Here is a 15,797-nt window from a genome sequence, read left to right as displayed (position 1 = left end):
GCCCGTATATACTGAATAAATAAATAAAATAAATAAATTATACTTTTGTTGTTGACACGTATTGTTGTTCAATAATTATTTAATAATTAAATAAAATAATTAATTTAAATTAATATTAATTTAAACTAATTTTTTTTACCAACATTTTTTTAAAAATGCAAAGAACTTTTGTGGATTTAGAAAAAAAAAGTAAAAATATTAAACAAATGGTAAAAATTTCATTATTTGTATAAATTTATATAAATAATTTATAAAATAGTAAAAAAAGTTTAGAAAATAATTGTAAAAATTAAAAAAAAGAATGGTAAACATTTTTTTTAAGAAACTACAGAAGGATTTTATTTATTTAATTAACTCTTTTAAATTACACTAAAAAATTATTATAACGACCAAAGGATAAAAATTTAACACCTTTTGTTTTAAATAAAAAAAAGCTTTATTCGTGAAAAATGCATGACAATTAGTCTCGACTAATTTTTGACGAGAGAAAACTTATAAAAACATAATATAGAGGAATGTAGGTAGAACAAAAAATTTTCATTTTCGAAGAAATTATTGCATTGATTTTTTTTTTGTTTATAAAAAGAAGATAATATTACTTCCTCTTTTTGTTTTGCTTTATACTTTCATTTTATGTTTCTTTTTTTTGTCGCAATTATAATAATTATAGTGAATGTAATTTACATTCTTAAAAATTCGTGCAGATCATTTATTATATTTATAATATAATAATATAAAGATTGAAAGTTGATTATATTATTCCTCGCGCAGGTAAGATAATTAATTTTGTGCCTTGTAAACTCTCGTGCAGACAATATCATCCACCTTCATTATCTGAAAAAATAAAATTAAAAAAAAATTTTATTTAGTTCAAAAATTCTTTTTTTATACGTACACAGCATTTGTTTTTAAATTTTTTAAATTCGACCATTTTTACAATATTTGTGACCATTAGTAAGATGTAATTTTAAAATTAAAGAATAAAGTAAAAATAGTTAATTCTTTTTTTTCGACGCTTTTTTACAGACCCAAGGCAATGCTGATAAGAATATGTGAGTCTGTTTAAATAGATGAATATATTATTATTAAATAAAAAGTGAAAAAAAAGAAGAAAAATTAACACAAGATATAGAAAATTACGTGTCTATTTTAACTCGCACATTAGGAACTACACTATAAATGATTCTAAATTATTTTAGTCACGAGAACAAAATGTGCTAATTAAGTTTTTAATTGTTAATTCCTTTGAAATTACCGATATTAATGAACACATCCTAGTTCTTAATTGATCGATTAATTATTTCCCCCAGTAGAATAAAAAAATTACATTCACTTATTTATACTTTGTATTGTAAACTTTTTCTATACTTCATCGTTATTTGCATTTAAATTAAAATTTTTAATAAAATTTTTTATTTTCAATTTTAATACCTAAAATTAATATAATTTATTTTTAAACCTTAATAAAATTTTTATACGTTTAAAATTTATAAGAATTTATCTTTTTTTTTAAATTTATAACGATTAATTAATGGATAATTAGTGACACAGGAAATATGCGTGTGTGAAATAATTATTTACTATTTATTCTATTAAAAAATTAGTGATAATTTATTTGTCGATAATTTTCTAATTAAATTTTTAAAATTAAATTCTATTTTGCGAGTATTATATTCTTCATTTCTAAAAATTATAAAAATAAAATTTCCTTCTTCTGCGGCGAAAATGTTATAGAATATAATGAATATAAAAAATGTAAAATACAAAGTACAAAAAATAAAAGGTAAATAATAAAATACAAAAAAATAAAATAATAAAAAATATATAAAATATATAAAAACTATATAAGTGATTTTTAATAAATTTACATACGGCTTTCATTTCAGTTGGTGTGAATTCTCGTTCGATAATTGTATCCTTTTCGCCTTTTTGAATTTGAGTCATTTTATCACCATCCACGGTAATAGTGGTCTTCACCTCCCTTCCGTCAGGTGTTTCCTCAGTAAATTCAACACCCGGCTTAAATTTGATTACCGAATTTTTAAAAGTGCTCGTTGTATTCATTGTATATTCGTCACCATCAAGAGTGACTTCAACAATTGGACTAACAGCCGCCCCCATTTTTCGAGTCACGAGTCCAACACCTAAAAAAAAAGATTATACAAATAATTTTCCATTTTTCTAAAAATTTTTTCTTATTTTTCTTTACTGTTTTCTTTAATATTTTTAATATCTTTAACATCTTTTAATAAATTAATTATTATTCTGTTTATCTTTTCTGTTAATTTTCTTTTTCTTCGCTTCCTTAATTGTGCGTCTAAAACAATATTTTCTTCTTTATTTTTATTTTCTCATTTACTCACTATTTTTTACAGAAAATTTATTAATTTTTTTAATTTTTAAATATTATATTTGAATTATTTTTTAAAAGTAAAAAACACAAGCACTTCTTTTCTTTAAATAGAAAATAAAATTAGAGTTACTGGAAATATTATTTTTATTTGAAATAATATTTTATTTGAATTATTTTTTGAAAGTAAAAACATAAGCACTTCTTTTCTTTCTAGAAAATGAAATTAGAGTTACTGGAAATATTTTGTTAATTCCCTTACCGATTGCTCTCATGTATTCGTCAAATTTATCGCTCGATTGCAATTTGTATTTTTTGTTTAAGAATGACATTTTTATATATTTTGTATTATTTTTTAGTTTTCTATTATTTTTATTATTATAATTTATAATTATGTTTTGTATTATTTATTAATATATTATTATTACTTTTATTGTTTATTATTATTATTATTACTATTATTGTTTATTATTATTATTACTTTTATTATTATTATTACTATTATTGTTTATTATTATTATTATTATTATTATTATTATTATTATTATTATTATTATTATTATTATTATTATTATTATTATTATTATTTAGTATTGTTTATTATTTTTTTTTTTACAACTATGCGCAATTTTTCTGAAAATTTATTTTTCTTTTATACTGAACTGAAAATTTTATGAACTGAAGAACTATTAAATGGATACTAAAGGCTATCGTGAGAAAAGCAATACATTTATTGAATTTCTTATCAGTGTGGTGAATCTGTTTTTTTTTTTTTTTTCTTTTAAATAATAAGAGTTGGAGTAAAATTTTGCGATAAGAGGTAATAAGTGAAGTGAAGCAAAAGAAAAAGAGTAAATATGAAAATATTGAAGTTTGACCCTACATATTCAAAGAATATATTATTGAGAAATTTTTTTTTTTTATTAATCAGTGCAGTGACGCGATTGCAGTGTTATAGCAATTATCACTAAAAAAAAAAGAACCGCACAGTCTGATAATATTTTTTTTTCGTTTATTGTGTTATTTTTTTTATTGTTTTTTTTTCGTCTAATTAACCGCACATCCTCTGATGCAAATATTATCTAAACTTATAAAAACAAACATGTTTTTTTTTAAATTGAGGATATATGAATGAATTTTAATTAAGTTTTTTAATTTTGTAATTATTTTAATTTATTGCTTGATAATTAATAATAGTAATAATTTTTTTTTTCATTTCTTTTACCTGATGGTCAAATATCTTTTATTTTTAAAATTGTGGCTTCCAAAAATTTTGAATTAATAATAATAATAATAATAATAATAATTATTATTATTATTATTATTATTATTATTATATAATAAAATAAAACATAAAATAAATGTTAATTTTTTTAAACTTGTCATTTTTGAAATTTTAATGTGCTCTTTAAATCTGAATTAGTAAAAATGTTTACTAATTTGAATTAGTAATTACTTTTGAATCAGTAAATTTTACTAATAAATAGTAATTTCTACTAATTTATTAGCAAAATTTACTAATTCGAAAGCAAAAAAGTTTAATGATTTAAAAAATATTTTCAAAAAACTACTAATAATTTCAATTAGTAGACATTTTTATTAATTTAAATTTATCGAGATGAGTGTAAATTATTTTAGAAAAACAATTTAAATTTTAGGAATTTAAGAAATTAATTTCTCTTATAACTTTTTTTCTTTTTCTTTTTTGTAAAATGCAAGTGACGATAAAGTACAGAAATTTTGCGCTTATAGCATATACACAAGTTTTATGTTCTCAAGGTACGCATGTGATTCATCATTTTCATGCGAGATTAGCCTTATCTCAAAATATGATAAAATATTGCATAGAGTAAATTATTTTTAGTAATTTAAGTAAAACGTGAAATTTAATTTTAGAATTTATTGCGTGAAGGTGCATATCATATATAAAATAAAATTTGCAAATTATTCTCTCAGCATCCATTTTTTTTTTTTTGCAGAATAATTTTTGATATGAAAATATAAGAAGTAAGAAGCGAATAATAATTGATAAAAAAAAAGTTCTCTGCAACTTGTATAGCTGAGTTCAAATAAAATTTGACCCTTCAATTTATAAATCGAGGGGATGTTACGAGAGAGAGAGACATTTTTTATCACCAAATAATGAATTTTTTCTTTTATTCATTTTATTTTAATATATATTGTAAAGTTAAAATTAAAATTCCAAAAGGAGTTTTTGAGTTTTTTTAACGCTTCCTGAACTCAGGAAAAATAATAATAATAATAATAATGAAATAAAAGATTTTGAAATATTATTGGCCTAATGGCTGACGCCATTAGACCAAATAATATTTCAAAATCTTTTATTTAATTATTATTATTGAAAATAAAATATAATTGACACTAAAATTAAAAATTAAAAATTAAAAGTTTCGGAAAAAAATAAAACCTGAATATATAATAGTAAATAAAATGAATAAATAAGTTTTTTTTGTTTTATTATCTTTGTTTTAGTTTGAAAAATTTATTTTTTACTTTCGCAAGCATTATGAATGTAAAACATTATTTTTTTATTAAAATTATACATTGACGCCTCTATATAGTAAATTGCAGCATCCACTCTATATGTGAATGGATCCTAACCGTTTATTATACTGGTTGAAAAAGATTTTGTGACCTTTTGCAATTACTTGATTGCCCTTCAATGTAAGTTTCTAATTCTCGAACCGGAAATTGTAATTGATTTTACACAAGATGAACTGTCTCGGTGAGATCCTTTGTCACTATAAACACAAAGTTTTACGATCCATTAAAATTTAACTCCATTTTTTTGAGTTTTATCACTTTTTTCTCTCTTCTTTTTTAATATTTGTTTCATCGCACTGTATTTTTTTTTTCATCGCAATGTAATTTTTCAGTAAAAAATAAATAAAAGTAAAGATGTTTTTTTAAAAATATTTTTTAAAAATAAATAAAATTATACACTCTGAATAAACAAAAAATATTGCTTGTAAGTAAGAATAAAAGTACTGCTAAAAAAATTATTCTATTACATATTTATTATTTTATTTAAATATAAAATTTATTTTTCCAGTAAAAAATGAAGAAAATTACCGAATAAAAATAAAAATATTATTTTATTTATATAAAATTTATTTTCTCAGTAAAAAATAAGAAAAATTACCGAATAAAAATATTGTTATTTCTATAAAAAATATTGTACTAATACTTAAAAAAAATAGTAATAATGTACTGAATAGTGTATTATATTGATTTGCAGTAGGGGAAAAAAAAATGTTTCTGTATACAAACTTAGCAAAGTTTCAATTTAAGAGATATGGATGAGTATGTAATTTTCCAATTGAATGTTGACGCGGTCAATTTATAGAAATCGCATGAATATAAGTAGGAATGCAAATAACAAGAATGCATATTGCATCAGAGCAGACTTGCATTTCCCTTCAATTAGAATTGCGGTCAACAATGCATTTATGGATTTTTTCTTTATGTTCAATTCTATCGAAATTCGCTTTTTTAAAAACGAAAAAAAAACTATTTATAGAATTTTAACTCTACGTTCATAGTTTTAAAGTGCATAAAATTAAAATTTATTATTATTAAAAAATTGTAATAGACAAAGTTAAAATTATTTAATTATTCTTTTTCCTCAAATGGAGAAAAGAAAAAGTTATTTTTAATTTTTTACATTATTCTTATATCATATGAGAAGGTATTACTTTTTTTAATTTTTATTTTTAAATTCTAGTCTGAAAAATTTTCAATACATATAATAAATTTGATTCAATAAAAGTTGAATTCAATTATAAAATTTAATACAAACTTACAAACATTTTTTTATGGTTGGCTAAAATTTTTTTTATTCCAACAAAAATATGTATTTTTGGAGTAAAAAATAAATTTTTCTCAAAGTAGGGAACGAAAGTCTAAAATTACGATTCACACACATTTCTCGCTGTGAATTGCTGTGAACGCACGACGTTCTTCGAAAAGACATTCAATGAAAGGTAAAAATGTCGAGGGAGGGTTCGACTCGATTGTGATTTATTAACCTCGACCGAAGATGAATTCAAATACTAAATTGGTCTACAATTGGTCTGTCTGGTGTATGGAAGCCCGCAACATGTATCGTTGGGTCATCGTACTCGTATATATGCAGCGAATTATATACATATATATTATATAAAAAAAAGAAAATTAAAATTAAAATTGATTCGATTATTTGTAATTATAATTCTAAACGTCATTTAAGTTAATTAATAATGATCTTTAAATTTAATACTATATATACTATGTTCTCCAACTGGCACAATTCAAGACAGGATGAGACAGAGAAACGGAAAACCTCGTTATCTTGATAAAAGCTCTTCATTTCGCACGCACTTGTACACACACTGGCATATAATTACAATCAATTGTAAATCATTAAATAATTCCATCTTCATCAGGAAAAATTTATTATTAGAATTCTCCTAAAGGAATGTGTCTCAGGTCAAGATGATGAAAAATTTATTTTTCGCCCAAAAAAAAAAAAAAAAAAAATTATTTACGAAAGAAATTTCTTTTTTTAACAATAATTTTTTTTTAAATACGAATTAAAAAATTAATTAAAATTATGAAAAAATGGGGACTAACTCTACTGGAAAGCGAAAAAAATAAATAATTAATTAATTATAATTTTTTTAATTGTTGATTTTTCTTTACCTTTCTCTATTTATTTAAATTTTGTGATTCTAACTATAAAATATTTATAAATTATTTTTTTTAAATAATTACTATTAGTGGTATTAATTAATTGTACTAATTAGTACTAACTAATACCACTAATAGTCACTATTTCAAAAAAAAAATTATAAATTATTATAGTCTTTAAATTTTTATTAGTCTTAATATTAGTATTATTAATAATTTGTAGTATTATTTAGTGCTAATTAACGCTATTATTTTCTTAGTAATTAGTACTACTATTTAGTGCTAATTAACACTATTAGTTATTACTAATTAGTAATATTTAGTGCTTATAGTAATAAGCACTAAGTATATAATTATTAAAAAAAATCAGTAATAATAATATTACTGTTTCTTTTAATTATATACTTAATATTTTGTTTTTTTTAATAACAAAAAAGATTTAATAATAAAATAAAATATATTCTTGAATAGTCATTACTAATTTGTAATTTTAACTATTACTCTAAATAGTATTATTAGTCACTGCTTATTATTAATATTAGTTAGTACTAATTAGTACTATATAATTTTGTTTTAGAAAAAAATTATGAGCAAATAGTTAAATATTAAGTAATTTTTTTTCTATTCTATTTTAAATGTTTATTATAACTTAATTTTACTTTATAAATAGAATTATTATAATTTTTCGAATTTAAAGTTCATTTATTTATTTTTTAATTACATTATTATATTTTTGTTCGATAAATGGAAATTATTGATTTATGTTATAAAAATAAAAATACTGCAGTAAAAGCATAACATTAGTTGTTCGTAATTTTTCAGATTGCATGTTGAAGGTGAGTTAAGCAGTTTTATTCGATTTTAAATTGTAACCATCAATTTGCGCTTACTTGGAAAATGCTCTAATTGATATAAATGCACATTTATAGATGGAAAGAAAAAAAATGAAACATGCGAATTAAAAGAAAGGGAAAGAAAAAGGAAAATGGAAACCAAGAAAAGAAAAGAAAAGAAAAAGGAAAAATGAAAAATAAGAATCGAATGGAAAGAAGAAAGGATAAGAAAAAAGAAAGATGGAAAGAAGAAAAGGAGGAAAATAGGAAAAATGGAAAAAAAAGGAAAGAAAAGAAAAAAAGGAAAAACGAAAAAGAAGGGAAAAAATGAAAATAAAAAAAAAGAAAATGAAAATGAAAAGCGGAAAAAGGAAAAAGAAAGAAATATGGAAATAAAAAAGAAATGTGGAAAAAGAAAAATGAAAAAAAAGAAATATGGAAATAAAAAAGAAATGTGGAAATAGGAAAAGGAAAAAGCGAAAGAAATATGCGAAAATAAAGAAAGAAAATGTTAAAAATCTATATAAAAAGAAAAAAATTAAAATCTATAAAAAGAATTTGTTTTCAAAAATTTTATTACAAAGAGAATGTTTCATTTTTTAATACAAATAAATCTAGACAATGAAGAAATCGATTGTTTTTTAATTATTGTAGTAGATTATTTGCAAACTTATATATCAAGTATATATGCTTTCGAATTGAAATTTGATCTCAAGATGCTAGGTAGAAAAACCGGTTTCTTATTTGCGATTTTGTAGCAGCAAGAAACACCTAACATGTACTTAGAATAATTTTCATCAATATAATTTATGGGAATTATATATATATATATATATTTTAAATGAAAATTTCAATTAAAATAAATTTAGTCTCTTTCTTCGAATAAAATTTCATTTCTCCAGAATTTTCCAGAAAAAAAAAGAATTTTTATTCGAAGAAGAAAATTTCCCCACAGCAAAATAATTAGCAATTTAAAAATAGCTCTTTTTTCAAATTCATTAGATAAAAATACGAGATAAAAAAATTTAGTAAACAAATTTTAAGTAAAAAAAATAGATGAGAAAATTGAGTGAGAGAAATAGATGAGAAAAATTATAAAAAAAATAGATGGAAAAAATTAAGTAAACAGAAATTGATGGAGAAAATTAAGTAAAAAAAATAGATGGAGAAAATTAAGTAAAAAAATAGATGGAGAAAATTAGGTAAAAAAAATATATGGAAAAAATTAAGTATAAAAAATAGTTGGAAAAAATTGAGTTAATAAAATATGGGCTAAAAAAATATTTAGTTAAAAATACCCAAAGAATTGCAATTTTTTATTTGTAATTCAAAGAATTTTTTCTTTAAATTTAAAGACAGAAAAAAAGCAAAAAAAAAAAATTTTCTCCAGTGAGAATTAACAGTTTTCTTCTAAATCTACGCAAATCGGGTGAAAAAGAATACATTGTATAAAGTACAAGAAAAATATGCAAACATAATAGCAAAAAAGAAAAAAAAGAAACCCCTAAACTAATAAACACGCCCATAAAATTGCCTATAAGGGAATTTGCGCCATGTACATATTGATTTTAACAAGAGCGCTGCACGCACGTTTTTAACTTTGTTGCAAAAAAAAAGGGGAAAAAAATGTAAAAAAGGTAAAATTCAACATACCCAATGCCTTCATGAGCTCCTCAAAATTTTCGCTCTGTGCAAGTTTATATTTTATGCCAAGAAAAGCCATTTTTTTCTTCTTCTTTTTTTCTCAAAATAAGAAGTGAAATTTAAAGTGTGAGAAAAATAAGATATTTTATTTTAGAGGAGAAAATATTTTTTGATCCTCGTTCCTATTCAGACACCGGCAAACTCAGGCAAACTCCATGAGAAACTGAATGGCACTGGTACGTTGTAAAAGACTAATACACGCCGGTTCATATATGCAACGAATGTCGCACACACTGTTTACACACCAATACATATACATATGGGTTTTAGTGTCTACAATCAGGAACGCCCCTTAACTATTTTGAGCCATGGGCAAAATTCGAATTTTTCTTTCTTTTTCGAAATTTTCACCAATTTTAGTTTCATTTTTTTCTTTACAATATTTTTTACAGTAGGAATTTTTTAAAATAATTGTGAAAATTTATGTTTTTAAACATTTTTCAAATATTTTTTTGTTATAATTATTAATTGCTCAATTAATTAATTAATTAATTAAATTATTTATTTATAAATAATATATTATACTTATTTATTTATCTATTTATTTATTATTTATCCATTTATTTTTTAAGCAACTCTTTAAAATATTTTGTTTAATTAAAACAGTTTTATGAAGTTTAGTTTTATTTTCGTTTTAATATTTTTTAAGGTAGGAAATTTCGAAAAATAATGTTTAAAATATTTTTTTTCATAATTATTTATTTATTAATTTATTTATTTATTATTTTCTCATTTAGTTTTTAAGCAACTTTTAAAAATATTTTGTCAATTATTTTTAAAATGTGACGCGCTCCCTAAAATATACCTAAGAAGTAACAAATTTTAGGTTATTTTTATAAGTTTTTGAATAAACATTCATGGCTCGGTTGGTTAGGTTGTCGACATCCGAACGTTGGTGATAAGTTCGTGAGTGTTCGATTCCCCGCGCTTATGACTTTTTCTCAACTTCGGTTTTTTAATGGACAAAAAAATTTTATAGAAAAATTCACAATTGTTTATAACAAATTACAATTTATTAATTAGAAAAATATTTAATTAATTAATTAATTAATTAAATTAATTAATTAATTAATTTAATAAATTAATTAAAATTTTAATTATTTATATAATTTACAAGAGAAAATTATCAATTAACAAATGTTGCATACGCTCCCAAAATTTCATTCGTTCATTTAAAATTGATTGCACCATTTTTGTTTCAGTATTTGAATTATTTCCAATTTCCAAAACATTCGAATTTGGCTGATAAGGTTTCCATGAATTTGTACCTTCGCATAATTTCTCCGTTGTTGGTATTCTAAAAATTATATTATAATTTATTATTATACTCACTATTTTTATTATTATTTTTATCAATTATTACTTTTGTTATTTTTATTAATTATTCTTATTATTATTTTTATTATTATTATTATTATTATTATTATTATTATATTTTATTATTATTACTGTTATTGTTCTAAATAATTTTTTTGCAACTTTTTTGTTACTAAAATTTATTGTTAAAAATAAAAACTTATTATACCCGTTAATAGTGAAAGATGTCCATAAATCTACCATAAGATCAGTGATAAATGAATCGTTTTTCAAAATATTTTTATTTATTTCCACTGGAACTGTTGGTTTTTGTGGATAAAGATAAATATTTTCATCTGTATGAGCCACTCCAAGATTCCAATTATTGCGAGTTGCTTTATTTGACATACTAATTAATCCTCTATAATTAAATAAATAAAAATAAAGAGGTACCTTTGTACAATTAGCATAAATATTTGATGAAAATATGATGGGATAGATTTTAAATAAATCTCCTGTAAAATCGGACAATTGTTTAAGAATCTGAAAAAATACAAATTTAATTGTTATTGATTCATTTTGTTAAAAATTTTATTTCATATAAATAAATATAAATAATAAATATAAATAAATATAAATAATAAATATAAATAAATAAAAATAAATATACTCTTTAAATTTGAATTAGTGACTGACATTTTTATTTTAAATTAGTAAATTTTACTAATAAATTAGCAGAAGTTACTATTTATTAGTAACTAATTACTAATTCGAATGCAAAAAATTCAGTCACTAATTTCAATTATTAAACATTTTTCAGAATTCAAATTTGGAGAGTATAAATATAAAATAATAATAAAAAAATGTATACCTAATATTATAAAATAATATGATGTAAAAAAAACATAATAATTATTTTTTTTTGCCACATAACATTTCAATATTTTAGAAAACATTGAAAAAAGTTAATTAATTTAAAAACAGTTTGCAATAACGAACATTTTGTGCTTCGAGTATTATATATGCGAGTGGTTATTGCATAGAAGAACTCTTCAATCAATTAATTATTTTACGTTATTATTTTTTATTTTACTTCCAATACTCGAATAGGAATTAAAAAAAAATGGATCCTGGTACTAGAATTTTTTTTAATTCTATTTGCTGTTGTATTTCTTCTTTTAAACCTACTATATTTTTATCCTTCGAAACATTATTATTGAAATAAAATTGTTTTACTTCCGATACAATTTCCGTTATGTTTCTAGTCACATCAAAATAGATGAAAATATCAGTTAAAAATTGTTCGAAATTTTCTGTTATTTTATTATAAAGTTTGTCGTTCACATAAAGTGCTGAAATCAAATTATGCAATTAAAAATTATCATATTAAATTTTTTTATTAATTATAAAATTAGTTAAAAAGTTATAAAAAAAAATTATAAAATTTTTTAAAAAATTATAAAATTATAAAACAAAATTATAAAATTATAAAAGAAAGTATAAAATTAATTATTTTTTTAATTAGGAAAAATTATTTTTTTTAATTTTAAATTCTTACAGGCAATCCAATTTAAACCTTCGTCGGGGACAATGCCACTTATTCCCGGAAGATGACGATATTTTTTTCCCATTAGAATGTGAAAAGGATTTTCCGTAATGTAAGCGCCTGGAACTTTTGGTTCAATTGTCGGTGACCATGTGGAATGGAAAATATTTCTTATTTTGGGAAAAATATCACTGTTATTAACTAATATTTTATTATCAATAGCTCTTAAGCAATCGACTAGTAAGTTTGAATTCTCAGTTGAACAGTTGAAATATTCAGCAGCATTTTTAGCAATTTTTGCACTTTTCTCAGCTGTATTGTACGAGCGGGCAGTAAATGAACATCCACTTTGCATAATGTATCGATGAAAATAATCTAGTAGTCAGAATTTTTAATTTTTACTATAAAATCAAGGAGAAAAAGAAAAGAAAGAAACTTTTTTTTTTAAATTTAATTAAATTTGGGAAGAAATATTTTAAAGATTAATTAAGAATAAATGAAGAAATAAAAAATCCAATAATTGTGACGCGTGTTTAAAAAATGTACCTAACAATCAAAGGAGTTACAGAGGTTATGTTCGTGGCAGATTTATCTTGATTAAAAATTCCTTTTTAATTATGTAAACTCGAAACCGGTTATTATATTGAATATTTTTGATCCAATGAAGACTGGAATTTCAGTAATTTTTTTTTTTTAATAATTCTTTTTCTGTATTTTTACTTCAAAAATTATAAACATAACCTTTTTAGATACTTTTCTTGGGAGAGCCTCACTTTTGTTATAATTATAATTATTAATTAAAAGATGGTGGATTTTCTTCAGACTGATGGAATTTTTTAATATTAGTTAAAATCAAATTCTAATTATTATTCATTTAATAATTAAATACCCTTGGTGAGATTTGAGAAAATATGATGATTAACAGAATCAGCTCCTGTACTGTAACCAATGAGTGTCACTTGATTTGGATCGCCACCGAAGTGTCGAATGTATTTTTGTATCCATTGAAGGGCAACTAGTTGATCTTTTATACCAAAATTACCCAAGGCCACATTGTCTCCAGTGCTCAAAAAACCAAAAATATCCAGACGATAATTTATACTCACATAGACAATGTTCTTGTCCAAAAGATAATTGGGACCTAAACTCTCATTACTACCACTGCCAACGAGAAATGCACTTCCATGAATCAACATCATAACAGGTAATAATGATTCTCCACCGGAAAATGATTTCTACAATAAAGAAGAAAAAAGTTATCTCAAAAATAAAGAATAAGTATTTTATTTTTATTCGTATTTAATTTTTCCTAGGGGATAAAATATGTTCAAAAGTTTTTGTTGAAAAAAAATATTTTTTTTGATTATAAATAAGTTTTTGAAATATGGTAGCATGGTAGTTTAATTTTTTCCAATTGAGAACGCCGGGATTGCCACCAGGTAGCGAGGAATCTGCACTGAAGTGCCATCTAACGGTGACCTTGGCGTTCGCAGGTGGAGAGTCGCATCTCCATATTTGTTACGAGTATTTGTAAATTATTTAGCAATGATGTATATATATTGAAAAATAAATAAAATTATTTACCAATGGTGTGTAGACATTCAAAAATAGACAATCTTCATTTCCAATTACTTTCTTTTCACCATGTCTTGTCATTTGAGTACAAGCACTTCCTTCCTTATTTGCTGATAAATAGCTTCCTGATAAGTCCTTTAAAATCGGATTACTAAATCTAATTAGGCAAAGAAATAAACTTGTGGCAACCATTTCTTAAACTTTTCTCTACAATTTCTTTCAATTTTTCTTTTTTTCTATTTTTTATAATAGTTTTCAAAAATATTTATTTGAGACTCAAATTTATATTTATAAACATAATCGAGAGACCATTAGAGCCTAACAACTTTCTTCAATAAGCAAAATAATTTACAAATATAATTTAATAAGCAAAAAAAAAAAAATCCAAATTATAGACAAACCTCAATAATCCAATCGGAGGTTCCGCATATGGTATTCCCATGAATCCAGAAATATTTCGATTATTTCTAGTCACCATGTGGATGCCCTCTATTCTTGTACTTCCAATCATCACTTTTGGTTCCCCATGACATTTCCTAACAAATTTGTTAATAAATATTAACAATAAAATTGTTGAAATAAAAAAATATCTCAACGAGAATTTCATTGCTGATCGAAATTCAACTAAATTACAACAACAAATATCATAAAAATCTCAAAAAAACAATGCTTTTTGTTTCTTTTATTTTAACTTCTTTTTATCAGCGCAAAATAATACATTTATATTCGAGTATTTCGTTCACCTCTTTTAAACAGTTAAAACTGTAAAAACTTGATAAAATTTAAAAGGTCAACTGCTTTTTATAAAGTCTCATTTAATCAACTTGTATAAACAATTATAAAATATATTAATTTTTTTTTCGCAATATATTATTGCCACGTGCGCTTCATTTTTAATCTTTCTTATCTATCTCATCTTTATGACAAACAAAAATAGTTTTTTTTTAACATACCAAAAAAAAAAATGTTCAGTATAAAAAAAAATTTCCAAAAAAATTTGTAATTAAAAATTATTTTTTCTTTAAGGGCATTTTGAACCATTATGACGTCACAGCTTTAGAACACATGCTTCACACAAACTTTGACGTCATAATAGTTCAAATGCCGTTAAACAAAAAATATTTTTTAAATTACTTTTTCGAAAAAATTTTTTACACTAAACATTTTGATTATAATTTTTAATTACGAATATTTTTAAGAACATTTCACAACCATTATGACGTCACAGTTTGTATGAAGCATGTGTCCTGAAACCATGACGTCATAATGGTTCAAAAGCTCTTAAAAAAATTCTTAATTAAAAATTATAATTAAAATGTTAAGTATACAAATTTTTTTCGAAAAAGTAATTAAAAAATAATTTTTTGTTTAAGGGCATTTGAACCATGACGTTACAGCTTAAGGAAACCTGCTTTTAACCATCGTGACGTCATAATGGTTCAAATGCCCTTAAAAAATAATTTTATAATTACAAATTTTTTATACTAAACTTTTTAATTATAATTTTTATATAATTAAGAAATTTTTGCTTAAGTGCATTTGAACCATTGTGACGTCACAGTTTACATAAAGCATGTTTTCTAAAGCTATGACGTCATACTGGTTCAAGTGCTCTTAAATAAAATCGTAATTAAAACTTATAATTAAAATGTTTAGTATAGAAATTTTTTCGAAAAAAATTTGAAAATATGAAATTATTTTTTTACGGGTATTTGAACTATTATAACGTCACAGTTTGTGTAAAGCATGTGTCCTAAAGCTATGACGTCATACTGGTTCAAATGCCCTTAAAAAAATAATTTTT

At 22.3% G+C, this 15,797-nt stretch overlaps 2 protein-coding genes across 3 annotated transcripts; both read right to left on the bottom strand.

Annotated features, from left to right (window-relative positions):
- Positions 1-417: 417 nt before the first annotated feature.
- Positions 418-9,765, bottom strand: LOC122498276 (sodium/calcium exchanger regulatory protein 1-like). Of its 2 annotated transcripts, none has more exons than XM_043605945.1 (3): positions 9,526-9,765; positions 1,873-2,144; positions 418-834 (listed from the first exon to the last, which is right to left on the bottom strand). In XM_043605945.1, exons 1-3 carry the CDS (start codon positions 9,593-9,595, stop codon positions 781-783), a joined length of 396 nt encoding a protein of 131 aa, XP_043461880.1. In that variant the 5' UTR covers positions 9,596-9,765; the 3' UTR covers positions 418-780. The 2 variants fall into 2 exon arrangements, with proteins under 2 accessions (XP_043461880.1, XP_043461881.1); XM_043605946.1 differs by lacking the exon at positions 9,526-9,765 and adding an exon at positions 2,613-2,774.
- A 1,598-nt stretch (positions 9,766-11,363) lies between these two features.
- LOC122498265 (esterase SG1-like) lies at positions 11,364-14,723 on the bottom strand. Its single transcript, XM_043605927.1, has 5 exons — positions 14,395-14,723; positions 14,003-14,150; positions 13,308-13,653; positions 12,431-12,793; positions 11,364-11,415 (listed from the first exon to the last, which is right to left on the bottom strand). Exons 1-5 carry the CDS (start codon positions 14,598-14,600, stop codon positions 11,408-11,410), a joined length of 1,071 nt encoding a protein of 356 aa, XP_043461862.1. The 5' UTR covers positions 14,601-14,723; the 3' UTR covers positions 11,364-11,407.
- Between the last annotated feature and the right edge of the window lie 1,074 nt (positions 14,724-15,797).

Source organism: Leptopilina heterotoma, unplaced genomic scaffold (assembly GCF_015476425.1).
Source record: "Leptopilina heterotoma isolate Lh14 unplaced genomic scaffold, ASM1547642v1 Lhet_144, whole genome shotgun sequence".
Classification (NCBI taxonomy): domain Eukaryota; kingdom Metazoa; phylum Arthropoda; class Insecta; order Hymenoptera; family Figitidae; genus Leptopilina; species Leptopilina heterotoma.
Note: the sequence above shows the minus strand (reverse complement) of the source record. Positions and strands in the feature narration are given on the sequence as shown.

Coding starts and splice junctions, on each gene's coding strand:
- LOC122498265 (XM_043605927.1), bottom strand. CDS start 14,600: ATGAAATTCTCGTTGAGATATTTTTTTATTTCAACAATTTTATTGTTA. Junction 13,654..14,002: donor TGAATGTCTACACACCATTG/GTAAATAATTTT, acceptor TCTTTATTGTAG/AAATCATTTTCCGGTGGAGA. Junction 12,794..13,307: donor TTTCTCAAATCTCACCAAGG/GTATTTAATTAT, acceptor TCTGACTACTAG/ATTATTTTCATCGATACATT.
- LOC122498276 (XM_043605945.1), bottom strand. CDS start 9,595: ATGGCTTTTCTTGGCATAAAATATAAACTTGCACAGAGCGAAAATTTT. Junction 2,145..9,525: donor GGAGCTCATGAAGGCATTGG/GTATGTTGAATT, acceptor CTTTTTTTTTAG/GTGTTGGACTCGTGACTCGA. Junction 835..1,872: donor CACCAACTGAAATGAAAGCC/GTATGTAAATTT, acceptor TTATTTTTTCAG/ATAATGAAGGTGGATGATAT.